Consider the following 19,226-nt stretch of genomic DNA (forward strand, 5'->3'; position numbering starts at 1 on the left):
CTTGCTTTTTATGCATACTTTGCTCTTCAGCCAAATAATACCTCAATTCCTAAACATTCCCCTTATTTTTCACTATCCTGGCTTAGTTCATGCCAAACTATCTCCTTGTCATTTCTTTTTCTTACCATTCTTTGCTCAAATCCTACTCATCCTTCAAGATTTGCTTAAATTACATTTCACAAAAACACGAAAATGAAACTTTGCTTTATAAGAAGGACGGTAATTAGCCATTCTTAATCTGCTTTTAATTCTTCAGTTAGATAAGCTTTTCTCTAAATAATCCTATAGGGATCATTTTCTCGTTTCATTGAGTTCTCTTCTCTTTCCTCACTATCCTACTTAATAGAAGAACACTTATCACTTCCTTACACATTATATATTTGATAGTATTTATTGCCTTTCTCCTCTTACTAGAATCTACAATAGATCCATGGGCACAAAAACTTTTTTCTGTTTAATGCTGAAATCCCAATCCTCCCAAACTGTACCTAGCATAGAGTAGCACAGAAAATGTGTGTTGAGTACATCAATGTCCAGTCACAAATAGTATCCTTTTTTATTACCTTCTGATAGCACTTCATATATCTTAGCTGTATTAATGTTATTTTTGCCATTTTGTTATTTTTTGTTAATGTTTTTTATACTAGGTTAAAAGAGGAGATTTTCATAATTTATTCTGTGCCTCTCATAGAGTATGACATGTAGCAGGCACACTCTGGGAATTTCAGTATGTTTTCTCTAAATGAATTTATCACAAGCAAATATTTATAATAATTATTTTAAGATTATGCAGTATTAAAGATTTACTGATTTATATTTTTAAGTGTTCATTTTGTCCATTAATCTTAAATACAAAGAAAACAAGTTAACATAGAGCTATTCTCATGTCATGGCAGTGATTAATAAATAGACGTGTGATTTGAGTTTAATAAAGTCCAAATTTCCTATATGACCCTGCATAAAGGCATGTAAGAGTGGATGGATATTTTTAAAACTCTTGTAAAAATACCAGAAAATGTATTGTCTTCAAAATGTTGTAGGTCAAGCATTCCCAAAATATTTTTAAATGTATTTCTATTTTCAAATAATTTGAACATTTGATTGGAAGTAGCATATCATAGATCTTTAAAACCAAGATACATTAGTAAGTAATTAGAATAAAACTTTAATTTATACTTACCTATTGAATTTTATGGAATTTTTTTAAACTTCAAGGCAGAAATATAAAATAAGCAGTAATATCAATGTTGATATGAACAACGCTTCTAGAATGTTAATGTTTACATTAATAAGTACTCTAGAAGTACTCTGGCACAGTCTGGAACCAGAAATGTTCTACCATTTACTTTTCTGCCTCAGTTTCTTCACATGGAACAAAAAGAAATATAATAAAAATACTGAACTCAGAGATCTTTTATGACCATATAATGTGTTTGCATATGTAAAGAACTTACAACATGAGAATAATGTAATGTCACATGACTTTACTCACATGACAGACCTACGTGTCTGCTAACATTATCATTATTGAGGGGATGTCACAGTTGAAAATGAATTTTCCAGGGCGCCTGGGTGGCTCAGTCGGTTAAGTGTCCAACTTCGGCTCAGGTCATGATCTCGCGGTTCGTGAGTTCAAGCCCCGTGTTGGGCTCTGTGCTGATGGCTCAGAGCCTGGAGCCTGTTTCAGATTCTGTGTCTCCCTCTCTCTCTGACCCTCCCCTGTTCATGCTCTGTCTCTCTCTGTCTCAAAAATAAATAAACGTTAAAAAAATTTAATAAAATAAAATAAAATAAAGAAAATGAGTTTTCCAAAGTTCAAGTGTCTAAACATTAGTCAGCAGAATGATAAACTCTTTTTAGTAGTTTCAGATTCATCACTCATAAAGAAGACAGACTCACAAAAAAAATGAGCTCATGAGATTGATACATAGATCCAGAATTCTAATTTATCCACATGCAGTAAGAATGTTAACTATACTAGAGAAGCAGATAAATTATCCAACCTTGTCTCCATGTGGGTGGCACAAAGGAAGCCAAATTATGATCAAAATGGCTTAGTGAGCATGTGAATTAAGGAAGGAATCAGTCGTTTGATTTTGATGTTAAGTGGCATTATGCTAAAGAATGAGCCTTTCAGGCAGTATTCTTAGAACTAAACATCTTTTCCCTGGGAGAATTTCATATCTACCCCCATTCTATGTTCCTTGGCTATACAATGTCCCTTCTTGCTCACAAAATTCTTAGTACAGTCAATCATGATGTACTCCTAAAAGCCTAGAAATACTTTTTGTCGTTATATGGAGACCTTTCAATATTTCAGCCTAAGAGGGAAATCTTATTTGGCTCTAAGTTCTTATGCAGGAAAAAAAACATTACTGCAGCTCCAAATACAACACCATTCACTATGGATAATGCAATGAAAGACATCATTGCTAAAAACATACAACAAAAGGGCACCTGGGTGGCACAGTCAGTTGAGTGTCTAACTCTTGATTATGTCTCCGGTCATGATCTCACTCACAGATTTGTGAGTTCAGTCCCCACATTGGGATCTGTGCTGACTTTGCGGATCCTGCTTGGGATTCTCTCTCTTTCCTTCTCTCTCTGCAGCTCCCCTGCTCACACAAGGTCTCTCTCCCACTCAAAATAAATAAATGAACAAAATACAATACAACAAAAAAGAAGTATTGGTATATGCTTAGGAATATTATGTTAGAGAAAACAATCTCTTATTAGCTTTTATTTTATTCTAATTAATTTTGACATGTCTCAAAATAGTCCAGTGGTGCAGTGGAATTAACAGAAGACACAACCAAATATTTGTTTCATTAAAAAACAAAACAAAACAAAACAACTCATGCAGGTATTAATCCTAAGCTTTTTTAACATCGAACCGAACCTGACATGAAAAGTGCTTTTTAATATTTATGGTTCAGCTTGCCTACTCTGTTTGAATTATGTGGATTCAATAAGTTTGAATGCACTCATGCCTGCACAGACACATGTAGACACACACACACATTCCTGCACAACTTGAATCTTATTCTTTAAAAAAAATTTTAATGCTTATTTATTTTTGAGAAAGTGAGAGAAAGTTCTGAATAGAATTGTTCACCTTAGTATTAAGTACCCACTGTGGGAAATGCAAATATTTCTTCTACATGGACTGCAAATGTGCCAAGAGACCACAAGTAAAATATTTAGTGCTAACTTTAAGATGGAAATGTCTTCCTTATTGAGCCATAACTTCACTCTGAGAAATATTTCTGGGAAGAAAAGATTTATTTTAATATTTCTGCATTTAACTGATGGCTGTTCACAATTAACGGTTTTGCTTTAGTAAGGCATTGTTTTCCAAAAGAAAAAGAGGAAAGAAATAGGTAAGATTATCGGTGGGAAGTGAGACATGACATCTACTATGTTTTAAACTACATAAATGTGTATTTTCACCCTATTTTACACTGGACAAATTCCAGGTTTTTTAAAATTAATTTTACTGTAATAAATGTTAGTAATTCAAAATTTGTGATCATTTGGAGTCAGCTGAATAAAAATATAATTTTTCACAATGTGAAAGACAAAGGAATACCATACGCAAAATTGTAATGCACTAAAGACTGCTTAAGATAATCCTTTTTAAATTTTTAGATAGCTAATATTTTATGTGCAGTAAGCTGACATAAATCATAATTTAAAACAGTTGTTTTGTCAGCAATTTCCTGGCTCTAACCTTGAGACAGGACATCATCTCCTTGGGAGAGGATGTCAACTCTTTTCCAATGCTGTGCTTCCTGGTTTAAGCAAACTCCCTTCTGCTTGGCAAATGAAAATACATTATAGAGAGGGAAAGAACACGAGCATGGGAGGGACAGAGAGAGAGAGAGGCAGAGAGAGAATCCCAAGTAGGCTCCATGCTGTCAGCCTGGAGCCTGACATGGGGCTTGATCCAACTACGGTGAGATCATGACCTGAGCTGAAATCAAGAGTGTGATGCTTAACTGACTTGAGCTACCCACGTATCCCTCACTAGTTTCATAGATAGCAATGTTTGACTGATTGTCATAGCAATCCTGTGACACAAAATAGGTATTATAATGCTTGTGTTTAAGGTGAGGCTGTTGAGGCTCAAGGAGATTATTTCATATCACACAATTTGTTGTACATCTAAGTGATTGACCTCCAACTTTATCCTTGACTACTTAGTATATGTCAGGCCCTGTGCTAATATGCATAAACAACTTCATGGTGCTTATTTATATAGTTCTTAGTAAAACCAGATATTACCCTAAGTGCTTTACAAACAGAGTTCATTTAATCAATGTATAGGTGAGAAAATGACACAGCGAGAGGTTAAGTTGTCTAGGATCACCAGTGTATTGAAAGGTAGTGCCAGGGCAAGAATCCATGTCTCCTTTATTACAATAGTGTATTTATTGTCTATAAAACAGAACCTGAGTGCTATTACTCAAAATGGTTTTAAATACTCAAAACAGGATGCACGGGAAATCTAAATTAAATTTGCTACAAAACAAGTGTACATTGTAAATGAGAAACAGGTTTGGAAAAGTAAAGAAAAAAACTTTGTAAAGGAAATTTTAAAAATTAAACTATGAGGGTAATTGAAAAAATAAAACAGTGTGATTAAAAATGGTCTAGATAAAAGCAATACTCAAAAGCATCATTGTGGAAGTAAAATACTACATATTAATGTTATCTTAAAGGTACATATTCAAGGGACTTGGTGATTTCATTGGCATATTCCTTTGTTTAAAAACAGAAACATTAGTTTCATGATTTTGTTTTAATTAAATCTTTTGTACTGGAATGAAATGGGATGCATATTTGTTCTCAAAGCATTTATGTGAGTTTTCTGACATTTATTTTCCTTGTAGTCCTCAAAGAAGCTGTGATATTCATGAAATAATATGAGCTCATACAAACATGATCACGACCTTGGCATTACAAAAGGGTTTGTTCAACTTAAAAGCGCTTGGGAAAGGAAGCAGTTGCACGATTAAAAACAAAGAACAAGGATAGTTGAGCTTTCAGATATGTTTATACTTTCATGTATATAATTTGCCAAATTCACAAGGGCACAAACTTCAAAGTTAATTCAGTTTACAGTAAGGACTAAGTTCTAGAGTTGCTGTGGATGTATAGTCTAGTGCCTACAACCTCAGATCCTATACACGGTCTATTTAAATCACCTTAGCAAGCTTACACTTTCACTTTAAAATAACAGCACACTGAGTAAGCTTGAAGAGTGTGAAAAACAGGCAGTAGACAACCTTGGAGAAAAAGAGGGCAATAATTATCTCACAGCCTAACACACTATTCTTGCTATTAATCACCACCACCCCAGTATACACATAAACCTTCACACGTGAGCTTGGGAGAAAAAAAATATAGTTCTTCCTACCTCACTGGAATTAATCATACAAGTAGTAACTACTAATTGTGTAGATTTTGTGATAGATCTTACATTAATCCTCTCAACCTTTCCATAAGGGGATAACTGCTAATATCTCACTGTGTGAGAGGAAGCAACTAAGTCTTGGAGTGATGAGTTTGCGGAGATAAGACTCCACTTTTTGATTCCAAACATGTGCTCTAAACTATTATACTATGGAAATGGGTCCCTTGTTAAAAACCAATGTTCAAAACTGTTATTTTTGTTCATGATCCCATTTCATGGTTCATGATTTAAGTCATTTTATGGCATTGTCAATTTTACTAAATGTTAGAATCAATTACCTGGGAAGGTTTAAAAATTCCCCATTCCTGTGTCCACACCTCATTATCAGTTAAATCACAATCACTGGAGATGGTACTCAGGCATACATATTATTTTTTTTAATTTTCCAGATGATTCAAAATATAGAGAGGCTGGATATCTGGTGTTTTAGATACCTTGCTCCTTACCGTTAGTGTTTACGCAGTCTTTACATCACATCAACATAGTTATCTAGTCTCTATCCAAACATTTCTGTTGACAGCTTTGACTGTCAACAAAATTCTTAGGTTAATTCAAAATCTGTCACTCACTCTTTTATCCTTGGGTGCTAGTCCTGCCTCACTGGGATAATACAACTTTTTATCTGTTAATAGTCCCCTGAATTTTCTTTTATACAGGATAACCTTTTTCTTTCTTTTAACTGCTGTCTTATGGAATGATTTCAAATCTTCTCATTTATCTCTAGGATAAACTAGTTATCAGTATGACATCTTGGAAAGAACTTGGATTCTGGAGTCAGAATACCTTTAGCTTACATTCCATATCTGCTACTAATTAGTCTCGTAAACTTGAACAAGTTATTGAATTTTCTCAACTTCCCTTTTGCCACAAATAATGCTACCTCATGTAACTTTTATGAATATAAAATGAGTTATATAGAGTAGGAGTAAAACTATCAGAAGCTCTAAGCACCGAAAATTGTAGTGTCTTATCACGGCCCACTTCACTCCCCACATAAATAATTCAAATGAAAATAACACTAACTCAGACAAGTAAGAACAAAGGAACCCGATTAAGTTCTAGTTTTGTTTTCTTTTTTTTTTTCTCCTCTGGTGGCTATGTTGATTTTTTAAATTATTAAACAGCAAGTGTACAATTTGTTACATGCATATGCTCATTTATTTGTACCTTTATTTTGCTGGTGTTCCAAAGATATGCTTAGCCAGTCCCGAATAATGTAATGTTGAAATGCTTAAAGATGGCTCTGCTTGGTAGACTTGAGAGGAGGGCAGACATGCATGACTTTTAAGTATGTCATTTTATCTCTTCTACAAACTCCAATTTTATGATTTGTAAAATGAAGATTATATTTGCCTTGGAGGATTATTGTGAAGATTATGAACATCACAGAGGATTAAAATAAATGATGTATAAAAAGTACTTCTAAGTGGTCAAAAACGGTAAATATGGTATAGTGGGGTAAGAACTTGGGCTCAAATCTTAGCTTAGAGTTTGCTGACTCTGAAAACTTGGGAAAATTATGTAATATCTGGGTCTCAGTTTCATTTTGGAACATGGGAATAAAAATGCCACATAATAAATAAGATTGCTATGAGTTTTGAATAATTAATGTTCTTAATATGCTTATTACAAAATAAGGTCTGAACTTGTGTAAACTATTACTATTAAAATAATGTTTTGTATTAGACATGAAAATTTCTGGCACTTGGTAGGCATTGAAGGTAGAGTGGCATAATTTGCTTTTATTTGCTCGAACACATTACTGACATATAGAATAGTACCTGCACATTGTAGATACTCAATGAATATATGCTGAAGAATGAATTAATTAATTTGGTATAGTTGAGATATATAGAAAGTATATGTATAGATATATAGATATATAGAAAGTATATGTATACTTTTTTATATATGTATACTATATATGTATATATAGAAAGTATATGTATATATGTATATATATAGATATATAGAAAGTATATGTATATATAGAAAGTATATGTATAGTATAGAAAGATTATAACTGTATAACTGTCTTTGTTGTAAGTACAGATTCATAATTCTAATTAGTGTATTAAAAATATATTTGTATTTCATTCTCTCCAAATGACCTAAATTCCAATTATATTTAAAAAATTTTAAATTAGAAAGCTCTTTCCTTATCTTTTATGACTTTCTAGCCATTTTTATGGTATTCTTAATGTGCCTATTAGGACAATACTATAAGAAAAACTTTCAAAACATTTCTAATCTAACTCACCATTATGTAACAGTATGATCTTAAATTTCAATCCCCGTGATTCAAACTTGAGACTCTCATTGCCTGAAAAAACATATGGAACTACTTAATTTCTCTGTTTAGCTGATCTCAGACTGAATCCCTTGACCTTCAAACTCATCCTCTCTAGCAACTATTTTTTTTTTTCTAGCAACTATTAACACTTACACCTTTTCCAGGTCATTTAAGCACTCTGGGCCTTAGCATCATCATCTGTTAAATGGGAATAATGTTACCAAGCTCATGAAGATTTTTTATAGAAACAAATGAAGTGGCATATGTGAAACTATCCTGAAATATACAATAAAATACATGTATGACACATATATCTATATCTATATATGTATCTATATCATCTATATCTGTATATCATCTATCATCTGTATCTGTATCTATGTGTGTGTGTGTGTGTGTGTGTGTGTGTGTGTGTGTGTGTGTATTTGTCTGTGAGACAGGTAGAGAGAGATAGAATTAAATTTCCTGCTTGCTCAAGCATACTCTAGACAAAAGGCAATCCAAGTAGCTATACCTAAAGTTCAGAGATTTGCCTCAATGATTTGAGTGAGCATTCTAACACTGACTATTTTAGAATGCTTATTTTTCTGGAAATATAACTAGTATGGGAATAAAGTATTTGCATTCTCTAGTTGGAATACTTCAGAAGAGGTTAATTTTAATTATGATATTCTGCACTTAAATTTTTATTGTCTATTGCCAAATTTTAAAATTCAAGTTTATTCATTTTGTCTAAGATCTAAAAGTATTGATTTTCCTAAATATATATCACCTGAAAATTATATTACAAAATTAGTACCTAGACTGCAAACTATTTCAGAGGATGCTAAGTTCTGTAAAATAACTGACCCACATTGTTATAGTTGATATCCTAGTGCACATATATGACAGAGTCCCTTAGCTATCTAACTTTGATTCTACTTTTCTACTTTGTAAGCCAAGATGTCATTAGATATATGTCAAAATGGTGCTAAATATTAGACATTAGAAGATTCAAAAACTAGTATCTATGGGAAGAAATAGAAAACTTGGAATAGTCTGAAAATCAAAGTTTGATAGAAAAACAAAGATAATGATCATTAAAATTAGAACACCTTTTAAAATAAATAAATACTGGAAAAATCCTTCTGATTCCATTCTAGGAGTTTCTAAAAATAAAAGCTACTTTTTTTTCTCTACCTTAATATATATAAAATAGGGACATAATGATAGATTTTTTTAAAAGTCTGTACTATTTGTCAAAATGTAAGGACTACTGGAGATCCCTTCCAACTTGATCCATTTCACAAGAAGATGGTTATTCCAGTATAGACTATATTTTTACCTTTAAAAGTGTGGACAAATGAAGGAAACAGGGAAATAATTATACTACCATATACCAAAACCATAATTATGCTTCCTGCTGACTTTTAACAAACCACCAGGATGAAAAACTAATGATGGGTGAGCAATAGAGTGTCTGGTAATTTTCCTAAAGCACATTTATATTGCATTTTATAATGTCTTCCTCAGGAGAGCACAAATTATTTTTTATTAACAAAGAACTATAAGGAAAAAGCTCTGCTCTCTTTGTGGGTATTTTTTTTGAGAGTTTAAATGTTGCCTACAGTTTTATCATTTTAATAACATAACAGAAAAAGTTACTTGCACAATAAATAAATTATATTATAGTTAGCATTGTGTAGTTTGTAATCTTTCTAGTTTCTAGTATTTTAAAGGTATAGAAACATTTCTCAATAATAAGTGGCTTTGTCTTACTATTTATCTAAAATCATTCTAAACTAGCTTATCCTTTAATAAATGGAACATTTTCTGGAAAGAATTATCCAACTGTTCTCTCATGATTAAAGTTTCCTTTATTTTTTGTTTTAAAAAGCATAATCCTCAATATTTTCTCCATGAAACACTCCAACACTGCAATTGTGAGATCTATATTTTATAAAACATAGTAGACTTTTAAAATTTTATATTACTATTGTTAGATTTGGAGAATACTGAAAACAATTTTAACTAGTTTAATCACTGTTCATAGAAATGACTGCTGAGAGTAACTTCTCATGAATGGGGGGGGGTGAATTCTCAATTCAAAACACATTATACTAAAATATTACAAAAGGAATATAACACTTATCTGAATGCATATATGGCTAATAAGTGTAATTCTAATATTCTTTATCTACATTTAATCTTTCTGTTGCTTGGCTAAAAAGACTTAAAGTTAACTTTAAGTGTGTGAACTGATATTTCTTGATTTCAATCTTACTAAACCATAAGAAATATCAACTGTAACTTATTAACATTTCCTTAGAGATCTAAGTAGAATTTTCAACAGCCACTGACTTCCAACTTTTCACTCATGAGAAAAATGAGAGGCTAACCTGACCTGTCAAATACTAAAATCCAATTTTGGTTTTTAAATTATCTTTGGAATTTGGATTAATTTAGACCTTTTTCAGTAAAAGTAAATTATAATCTGGTGACTATTTTATTGACTATGAAAACAATTAAATTGAAAATTAGACTATTGAATAAACTATGACTTACATGATCATTAACTATTGTATATTGCTATGTACAAAAACCCACTGGGGCGCCTGGGTGTTTCAGTGGATTAAGTGTCCAACTTCAGCTCAGGTCATGATCTCATGGTTGTTGGGTTTGAGCCCCGCGATGGGCTCTGTGCTGACAGCTCAGAGCCTGGAGCCTGCTTCGGATTCTGTGTATCCCTCTCTCTCTCTGCTGCCCCTCCCTCCCCACTCACGTTCTGTCTCTCTCTCTCTCAAAAATAAATAAAAACATGGAAAAAAACACATTAATATACCAACAGAAGGATCTGAAGTACAGTGAATTAGGGAAATTTTCTAGATACATGAAGATTATTTTATGTATGTCAAAAAATTAATTTTTATAGCACATGTTTCTGTCAAACTTTCTACCAATCTTTAAAAATAGCCAATGAACATAATTCAACATTCATTTGATCACTCGGATCATAAGAGGACACCACAACCTACACATTGAATTAATTCAAATGCCCATTCCCTCTGGAAAGCCTTGATGCTGATGGTGATAGGCATTTTTCACATTGTCTGGCTTGCTACTTTTCCTTGACTTCTTTGCCCCTAAACCTGTTTAATTTCATTATTATTATCTTAAATATTATTGTTATTAGGTGAATGAGTTGGTTATTAGGTAAACAGAGCAATAGGCATTTGAAAAGAATGAACAAAACTAAGCTGAATGTTTCAGAATGTCTTGAAAACCCTGAATATTTTGGAAGAAATGAGTAAATCCATAGAAAAAAATCAACATTAATATTGCTTTGCAAAGAACTTTAAGCTCTAAAGCCACTTTAAATTAAAGTGTCATTTGAGGAGGATGCACTACTGTGTGATCAGGCAAGAAAGAAGGAGAAACATGCAGAAGACCCGCTCACTCAAGGGAAAGACCTTGGTCCTATGTCAAAACATGGTTAAATGAATGAACTTCCGTGTGTTTTAGGTTAAAATAAAATGTTTAGTGTGGAGATACATTTTTGTAGAATTCTTGGATTCAGAGATTTTCTCTGGTAGCTGATCAACTGGTCCTTATTTTGCAAATGAAAGGGCATTGCTTTATTGTCTTTTATTATATGTTGTATCCTGAAGAAGATTATGTTCCTCGGCCTATTGGAATAGGCTGTGGAATCATAGCCTGTGGAATAGGCTATGATACAATATCGTCCTTACTACTTAGAGACCATTGTACTTTCAGGTCCACATTTCTCTCATGCTTCTGAATATTTTGCATGTCTGATTCCAGATAACTGGAATATTACTCTACCTTCAATATACACACTTGGATATAGTTCAAATTTGCCAATCAAGACATAAACTTTACAGAATTATCTCCTCTTCTCTGTGTCCCACAACCTACTTATTTTTCCATTTTCTGGTTTTTTTTTTCTTTTTTCTTTTCTTTTCTTTTTTTTTTTTTTTAAGGCCAGTCTGAGTGTTATTTGGGAAAGTGATAGATTTAAAAGTGATAAGCTTGTAGCAAACCTGAGGGTTAAGTACAGATTTCTGAATTCTGCCACCATTGGGGAAGCATTAAAGGGTGTTTTTTTTTTTTTTCTTTTAATGTCTATTTATTTATTTTGAGAGAGAGAGACAGAGACAGAGACAGAGAGTGCATGAATGGGAGAGAGGCAGGGAGAGGGAGAGAGAGAATCTGAAGCAGGCTCCATGCTGTTAATGCAGGGCCAGATGCAGAGCTCAGCTCATCTCAGGACCATGAGATTATGACCTCAGCGGAAACCAATAATCAGAGGTTAACCAACTAAGCCACCCAGATGCCCTGCACCAAAGGTTTTTAATAAGTATTTGTATATGTCAAGTGTATGCTTTCAAATGATTAAATTAATCTTTTATGTCTTTGCTTTTCATTATGTATTTTAGTCCTCTTTTTCTCTTTTTTCTGTAAAAAGTATGTAGTTTATCATAGTGAGTACCTCTCTGTCAAATAACAAAAAAAAATAAGTTTAAAGAGAATGTTTATCTCTATCTCTACAAAAACAATTTTATAAATAGCCTGTCCTCAGTATTAACTTATTTCCCCACATCTGTAGCGTGAAGAGTACTGACATTTAAAAGGTTTTAATTTCTATTGATAATAAATGAGCACACTGCCAGAGAAGAAGACTAAAATAATTAGAGGGACGTTATGTCAAGTCTTTTAGGCCCTCATATTCACACACAGTGCATGCTGCTTCTTATTATTGCAAATGTCAACTTTCTTCTTGGTAAGGGTCTTTTGGGACATGGTTCACTCCATTTCAAAGGCATATAATAAAAGGAAAGGGCTTAGGGCAATATTTAAGCAATGAAAGAAACATAGGACATTTATGACTAGCTGGGAGGAACTGATTGCCTTTGGCTGTGCCTTGGGAAATCCCTAGGAAATACAGTAAGTTGGTGATTACTATTGTAAGTTAAAATGATATAAAGCATGCAGAGGAATTTGTGTTTTCCTTATGGGTGATACTATATTTCATATTCTCAGTGTACTTTGAAAGTTCATACTTACCTCTTATGTTTCTTACTGAAGTACTAGCAGGAGATATATTATTGAAAATTGCAGATAAATTACTTTCAAGAGGGTCAATTTAAGAAAAGAAAAAAAATAATTTAAAGCAAAGTTTATGTAAGAAAACTTATATGTTTTCATATACCTCAATTAGATCTCATCAAACTAGTCACGTTTTAAAATTAATGATAGCAAAGTTTATATTGCAAATGTTTGTTAAATATGTATGGTGAATTTATTACACGTGGGTACTATGGTAAATACTGTTAGAGGTAGGTAAAAAAGAAGGGCCTAAATTTAATTTTCTCAAAGAATTTTCACTGTGATTATTTCCTGAATAGAAATAGAAATGTTTAGATCCGGTTGCATTATTTGGAGGCTGTAAGAAGGTGATTCGTTATTACCATACAGATGTTCATTTCTGAGTTTCTACCAGGTTGTTGAGAAAATAAAGGAAAGTATCTCACAAATCGCTGTAATTTTTTTCTTTTATTCATAAAAAAAACCACTTTTCTTTCTTCCCTTTCTGGAAGCTAAATATCTAACCCCAAATCTTACTTGTTTGTCTCAATTTTACTGCACTACCTTCAAATTAAAAACATGGCAGAATTATTCTTGAAATGAGGTCTGAAATGCTAATAGTAGATATTAAGCCTGATTATCACTATTTTTGGTCATGTAAAGATAACAAACTGGGTACAAAAAGTGCAATCTATTTAAAGGCACTTTCATCTTGCAAGTTCTGTGCACTGCCTGGTTTGATTAATGAGAAAGTAACTCTATCACTTGAGTCATCCAGTGTGGTAGATCAAGGGCATGCCTCGGGCAGCTCAATGATCCAAGGAAGATTTTAAAATAGATAATACTTTAATATGTTCAATTTGGGTGTTTTAATAAAGGTTTAAATATCAAAGCAAGAATCTAAGTAAGCCCAAAACTAATAAGGTTGTTTCTTATATAATTTAGGTGTCTAAAATTCATACACCTGAATAGTTTCCAATTTCAAGGAATTGCCAAGTATTTTATAACCTACATATTTCATGAACTATTGGCCCATCTCTGTTAATTAGTCCTTGAGGACAGTTCTGAGTGGTATATATAAACTTCAAGGTTTACCCTTATAAGTTTAAATAGAAATTAATAAAATAGAAATTAATTAATTAGCTAATTAATTTAGCTTAAGTAGAAGGAATGTAAAAATATTGGTATTTATCAGACATATCTTGTCATCATTTAAAATCATATTATTTCAGCATTTAGAATGGTTATATCAATTAAATCCTACTATTTCCATTTATACATACTGTGATGGGACAAAGGTCAAATTTTCTTTTATTTGTAATTATTCTAGAAGTTGAACATTCTTCTTCAAATGCTAAATATTAAATCTACTTTCTTGAATAACTAATTGTTTCTTAAACCATTTCTTTATCAATAGAACTTTAATTTTATGAGGACCTAAGAAAAGGCAATGGAAATTCTAATTTTCTAAAAATTTCACTTACTTGGTTTCTAATTACATTATCTTTAATAATTGTATAGCTCTTTAATCTCTTATCTGCAATTCTGAGAGCCAAAACAAAAAAACAAAAAAACAAAACAAAAAAAAACAAGAACAAGCAAATAAAGTTCCTTGAAAACCCAAAGATTTTCTATGACTTATTTGGTAACCAAACCTGACCTGATCTAAATTAACAAGAAGCTACTTATAATTTCTTTAAATCACAGTGGGATTATCATATTTTTGCTGCAGAAATATTAATATCTTTGATTACTCTAGCCCTAGAGTTAGCTAGAGGTGTTACTTTGCAAATTCTAAATAATACTGGATTCTGAAAAACACTTGGCCCAACACTTTTGGATAAAGGGTTATTTAAGAATTTTTTATATTTATATTTCCATTCTATGTCTGTCACTGTTTTGCTTTTTGGTGTGTGTGCCTGGGGCTAGTGAATAAGTTCTAAATTCTTATTCAATTGTAACTGAGATATTACTTTAACATTTTTCACAAGTAAGAATGGTGTTAGCTCTTACCCCAAACAGAATGTACATTCCTCTTTTCTATCTCTGGGTTCTGGAGTACACCTACAATCTGTTTTTTCTTAAATGCTTCCAGAGGAGTAGGAAGATATTAAGGAAGTTTATCTTTCTTTTTTTTTTTTTTTGGTGCTCTTTAAGGTATTTATTTATTGCCTTTTTTTCATGGGATTCTAGTTTTCATATTTTTTCCTTGTTGCAGAATCTTGTGCTTATTTCAGTTCTTATTTATAACTAAGATGGTTTATAATGAGAACCAGCATACTCACATAATCCAGAGAATAGCCTCTACTGGAAATGCAGAAAAAATATCTTATCATATAGAGATAATGTGCTTCAGTGAACTTTGTCACTTCTAATACAGCAATACATATAAAATAAGCACATGATGTGCTATAAACTACTGTAAAAATATTAAGTAAGTGTAATGATATCCATGAACTACCCTGTCTGTATAGTAAAAAAAAAAAAAAAAAAAAATACAGAAGAGAAGTATTTCTCTGCTGAATTTAATAAGCTCCTGCATTTAATGTGAATGCTGGCTTGTTCTTTACCAAGCATTTGATGAATAAGTTCAATACTTCAATTTTGACATTTTATTGCCTTTAATTATTGTTAATTATTGCTTTAATTTATAGTCTCAACTTAGGGATGGAATTTTAAATCAATCCTTTAGAGAGAAAATGAGTTAGAAAGAAAATTATGTGTATGAACTGGAGAATCTAGGCTTAAGTCATCATGTTTCCCTAAATATTTATCTTCCTGGTTCTACATTATATATCCTAAGCAATCTTCTTAAGCCCAATAAGTTTTTAACAATGCATAGTTTTCTAATGGTGCTTTCTGATGATTCATTATTCCAACCCAAATATTACTTTAAAAAATAGTAATATTTACTCTCCTGTTTTCTTAACTGATACATATATATTAGTTTATAAAGTCAAGGTCCAACAGAATGAAGACTTTGGAAATAAACTATCTTAGATTTATCATTTTGGCAATATTTATTCTTTATGCTGACATTTGATGGCATTTTTACTTATAAAAGATGCTATAGAGGTCCATCCACTTTGGAAGGCAGTTTGAAAGTTTCTTACAAAATTAAGTATGCGCTTACTATACAATTCAGTAATGGCCCTCGTTGATATTAACCCAACTGAGTTGCAAACTTGTGTCCATACATAAATCTGCACACAGACGTTTGTAATAGTTTTATTCATAATTTCCCAAACTGAGAAGTAACCAAGATGATCTTTAACAAGTGAATGGATAAATAAACTGTGATACATCCAGACAATGGAATATTTTTCAGTACTAAAAGGAAATGAACCATCAAGCCTTGAAAAGACATAAAGAAACCTTAAATGCATATTACCGAATGAAAGAAGCCAATCTGAAAATGCTGTATACTGAATGCCTCTAACTATTTAATATTCTTGGAAAGGCAAAATTATGAGTATAAAAACCAGTGGTTGTTAAGGGTGAAGGTTGGGGGGTGGGAATAGGTGGAGGATTTTTAGGACAGTGAAACTCCTCTGTATAATACTATAATGGTAGATACATGTCATGCGTTTGTCGAAACCCACTGAATTCAATGAAACAAATAGAGCAAATCCTTAGGTAAACTACGGATTTTAGGTGATAGTAATATGTCAGTGTAGGTTTATCAATTGTAATAAACGTACCACTCTGGGTTGGGGGGAGGGGGTATTGATAATTGGGGGAGGCTATCCATGTGTGGGAGCAATGGGTAAAGAAATAACTTATAAGATAAATTTCCTCATAAGTATACCTTTATAGGAACCAAGCCCATAATACTAGTGTTTACTATGCTAATTAGAAGGAAAATTCATTAAAGCCAACAACAGGGATTATTTTGTGGATCTCTCATTTTAATTATTTAACTAGCCTTTAAAAAGTGAATAGCTCTTTAAATGGATTCTAAACTGAATCTAAAGTTATTTAATCATTCTAAAGAGGGTTTTGTTATTAGCAAAAACTGGAATACTAAACAAAACTAAAAAATTGTAACTATATCAGGGACTATTGTGGAAACCAAATGAGATAATGCTTTTCACATGCTAAGCATGGGAGCTTCAGAGAATAAATGTTCAATAAATATTAATTTACCTTTTTCAAATGTTCTAGTCTTTTCTACGTTATATTTAGAGTGAACTATTGACTTTCACAGAGGTCTATATTTACCTAATACTTAAAAACTTCTCCTTGAGTATGCTATAATGTAATTTTGTGACAGAGATCAGTGTCAGAAATAAAAATAATTAATTTGAATTACAATCTGTGTTTGTGCAGAGCGTTGTCAACTGGAAGAATATAGCAAGTATTCAGCATGTGGTTGTCCTAACGTAGGTGTCCATCATACACCATTAATATCTTTATTTAATAACTTTCTCTTTCCATTTGATTATGCTGTTTTTCAGTGATTAACTTTTATTGATACACAGATGAGGGCCATTTTATTGAGGTCATTAGTTTTATTTTGTACGGTATTTGAGGTAGAAAAAGAAAACAGCAAATACTAGTACACTGCTTAGTTTAAGACTTTGAGAAAATGTTTGCATCAGCTAAGGAATTGGTGCAAGGGAACCTACTTTTTAAGGAGGCCACTTCATAAATATCATGTGTGTTCTACTTTTCACAAAACTCTCTGTCAAATTTAAATGTTCCCATCTTTTGCTGTAATTTTTATTTTATCTTCTTATTTTGGTGCATTACATATATTTTTCTTAACTTCCTCCAGGTATTATCTTAATATATATACCTCCAAATACAGTAACTCAAAAGCCTTATTGAATAAAAATATTTTAAATCATCTTTATTTTGTATTTCTTTTCATATTCTTTATTCATTCCTCCACCATTTTCTATTGTTACCAATGATTAGTTGCTCCAAAAAAAAATGTGTTTTATTTACAGGGCACAGCTTATGGAAGTGCTCCTGTACCTTCTCGCAGGCAATTATGTGAGTCTCTTAAATTCAGCTCTGTGTTGTAACCATGGCTATGTGTTCCTGTGCTGTAGCATGGCATGCTGAGACCAAGTGCCCTACGGTCAATATGCAATCCCCAATGTTGTATATTACCTACAATGTGTTCGTAGCAAACGGTTGGTTCCCTTTGCCTCTTCCTTATCTGTTTGTCATTATCCAGCCCATTTAAGAAAACTGCATTGCGATGTGGCCAAGTGTGTTGAAGCTTCAGTAATGACTCAAAGTCTGCGGCAAATAGAGAAGAGGCTCTTAAGTTTATTTTCAGTGCAACCGTGATAGCAACAGTGATAGTACTTTCTGTGTCAAATGAATCAGTAAGGTTTCTTAAATCCTAACTTCTTTTTACCTACTTGTTCCCAGAGCTCTTATATCATACACAGCTGTGTTTTTGCCACACAGCTAATGAGACCTCTTTCCTTGAAATGGCAATCCATTGAAATAAATCCTGTTTCTAGTGAATTTAAAGAAAACTTGACTTTCTAACCACTTTAGTTTATTTCCAAGTCATCATATTTAGAAAAATTGAAAATAGTCTATAAATTTTTAGATAGAAATCCCGGATTTTACAACCTTGCTCAGCTGTATTATAAATATATGCACCTTGGCGGAGAGTCAGATATTTGCACTTCAGCTCAGGAGATTTCTGTGACAGCTTGTCTGCTTTAACATGAACTTTTTTCAGTGAGAGATGTATATGTAAATTTAATATGTAGAATCTCCAAAGTGCCATCAGACTTTGAGAAAGAGCTATTTTCATTGCCCATTTCCATTCATGTCTTTCCTCTTTTTCCACACATCAGAAAATCATGGCTGTTTACCACCTTTTATAGACTGCTGCAGCAATAAACCACGTGATTCTAAGTATGTGGAGCAATAAATAGCAAATAGGTCCATCTTAATGTGATTTTGAAGGTGATTCAAAGCCACAGTACTGTGTTTATAATGCTTTTCTTCCCAATCGGCAGAAGAAACATACAATTTGATCACATTCACTGAGGAGGATCTGTGAATCAATTAAAAAATTGCAGCACTTTGCATCATTATTAAGCTGCTCAAACAACAATCAAAATATGCACTTTATTATCTCACATTTCATGAAAGACTTTTGAATTTCTGAATTATTATGAATAAGGTTGTGGCAGAAAGATTTGCTATAATGAATAGAAGATTGAATTTAGATATTGCATTGAAGATAGAAGAATATCTATTGTTAGGGAAATAGAGGAGGTATTGTTACTAGAAACTTTTGGAAATGTGAGTTCATTATAAGTGTTCTGAAAATAATTATGAGTAGGAAAATAAAGAATATGGAAGTATAATAAAAAATTTGGATTAATCTTATTTCTC

At 32.3% G+C, this 19,226-nt stretch overlaps 1 protein-coding gene across 3 annotated transcripts in view; it reads left to right on the forward strand.

Annotated features, from left to right (window-relative positions):
• The window catches only part of CCSER1 (coiled-coil serine rich protein 1), a 1,275,653-nt gene that overhangs the window by 970,071 nt on the left and 286,356 nt on the right, over positions 1 to 19,226 (forward strand). Inside the window, exon 11 of one of the 3 annotated variants that reach the window (XM_078445885.2) lies at positions 17,807 to 19,086. The exons of the other annotated variants lie outside the window; for them this stretch is intronic. Coding sequence (XP_078302011.1) covers positions 17,807 to 17,884 — 78 coding nt within the window. The 3' untranslated portion in view covers positions 17,885 to 19,086. Of the gene's footprint in view, positions 1 to 17,806; positions 19,087 to 19,226 lie in introns of those variants that run through there. 3 annotated transcript variants of the gene reach the window in all.

This window comes from Panthera onca, chromosome B1 (genome assembly GCF_046562875.1).
Source record: "Panthera onca isolate mPanOnc1 chromosome B1, mPanOnc1 haplotype 2, whole genome shotgun sequence".
Classification (NCBI taxonomy): Eukaryota; Metazoa; Chordata; class Mammalia; order Carnivora; family Felidae; genus Panthera; species Panthera onca.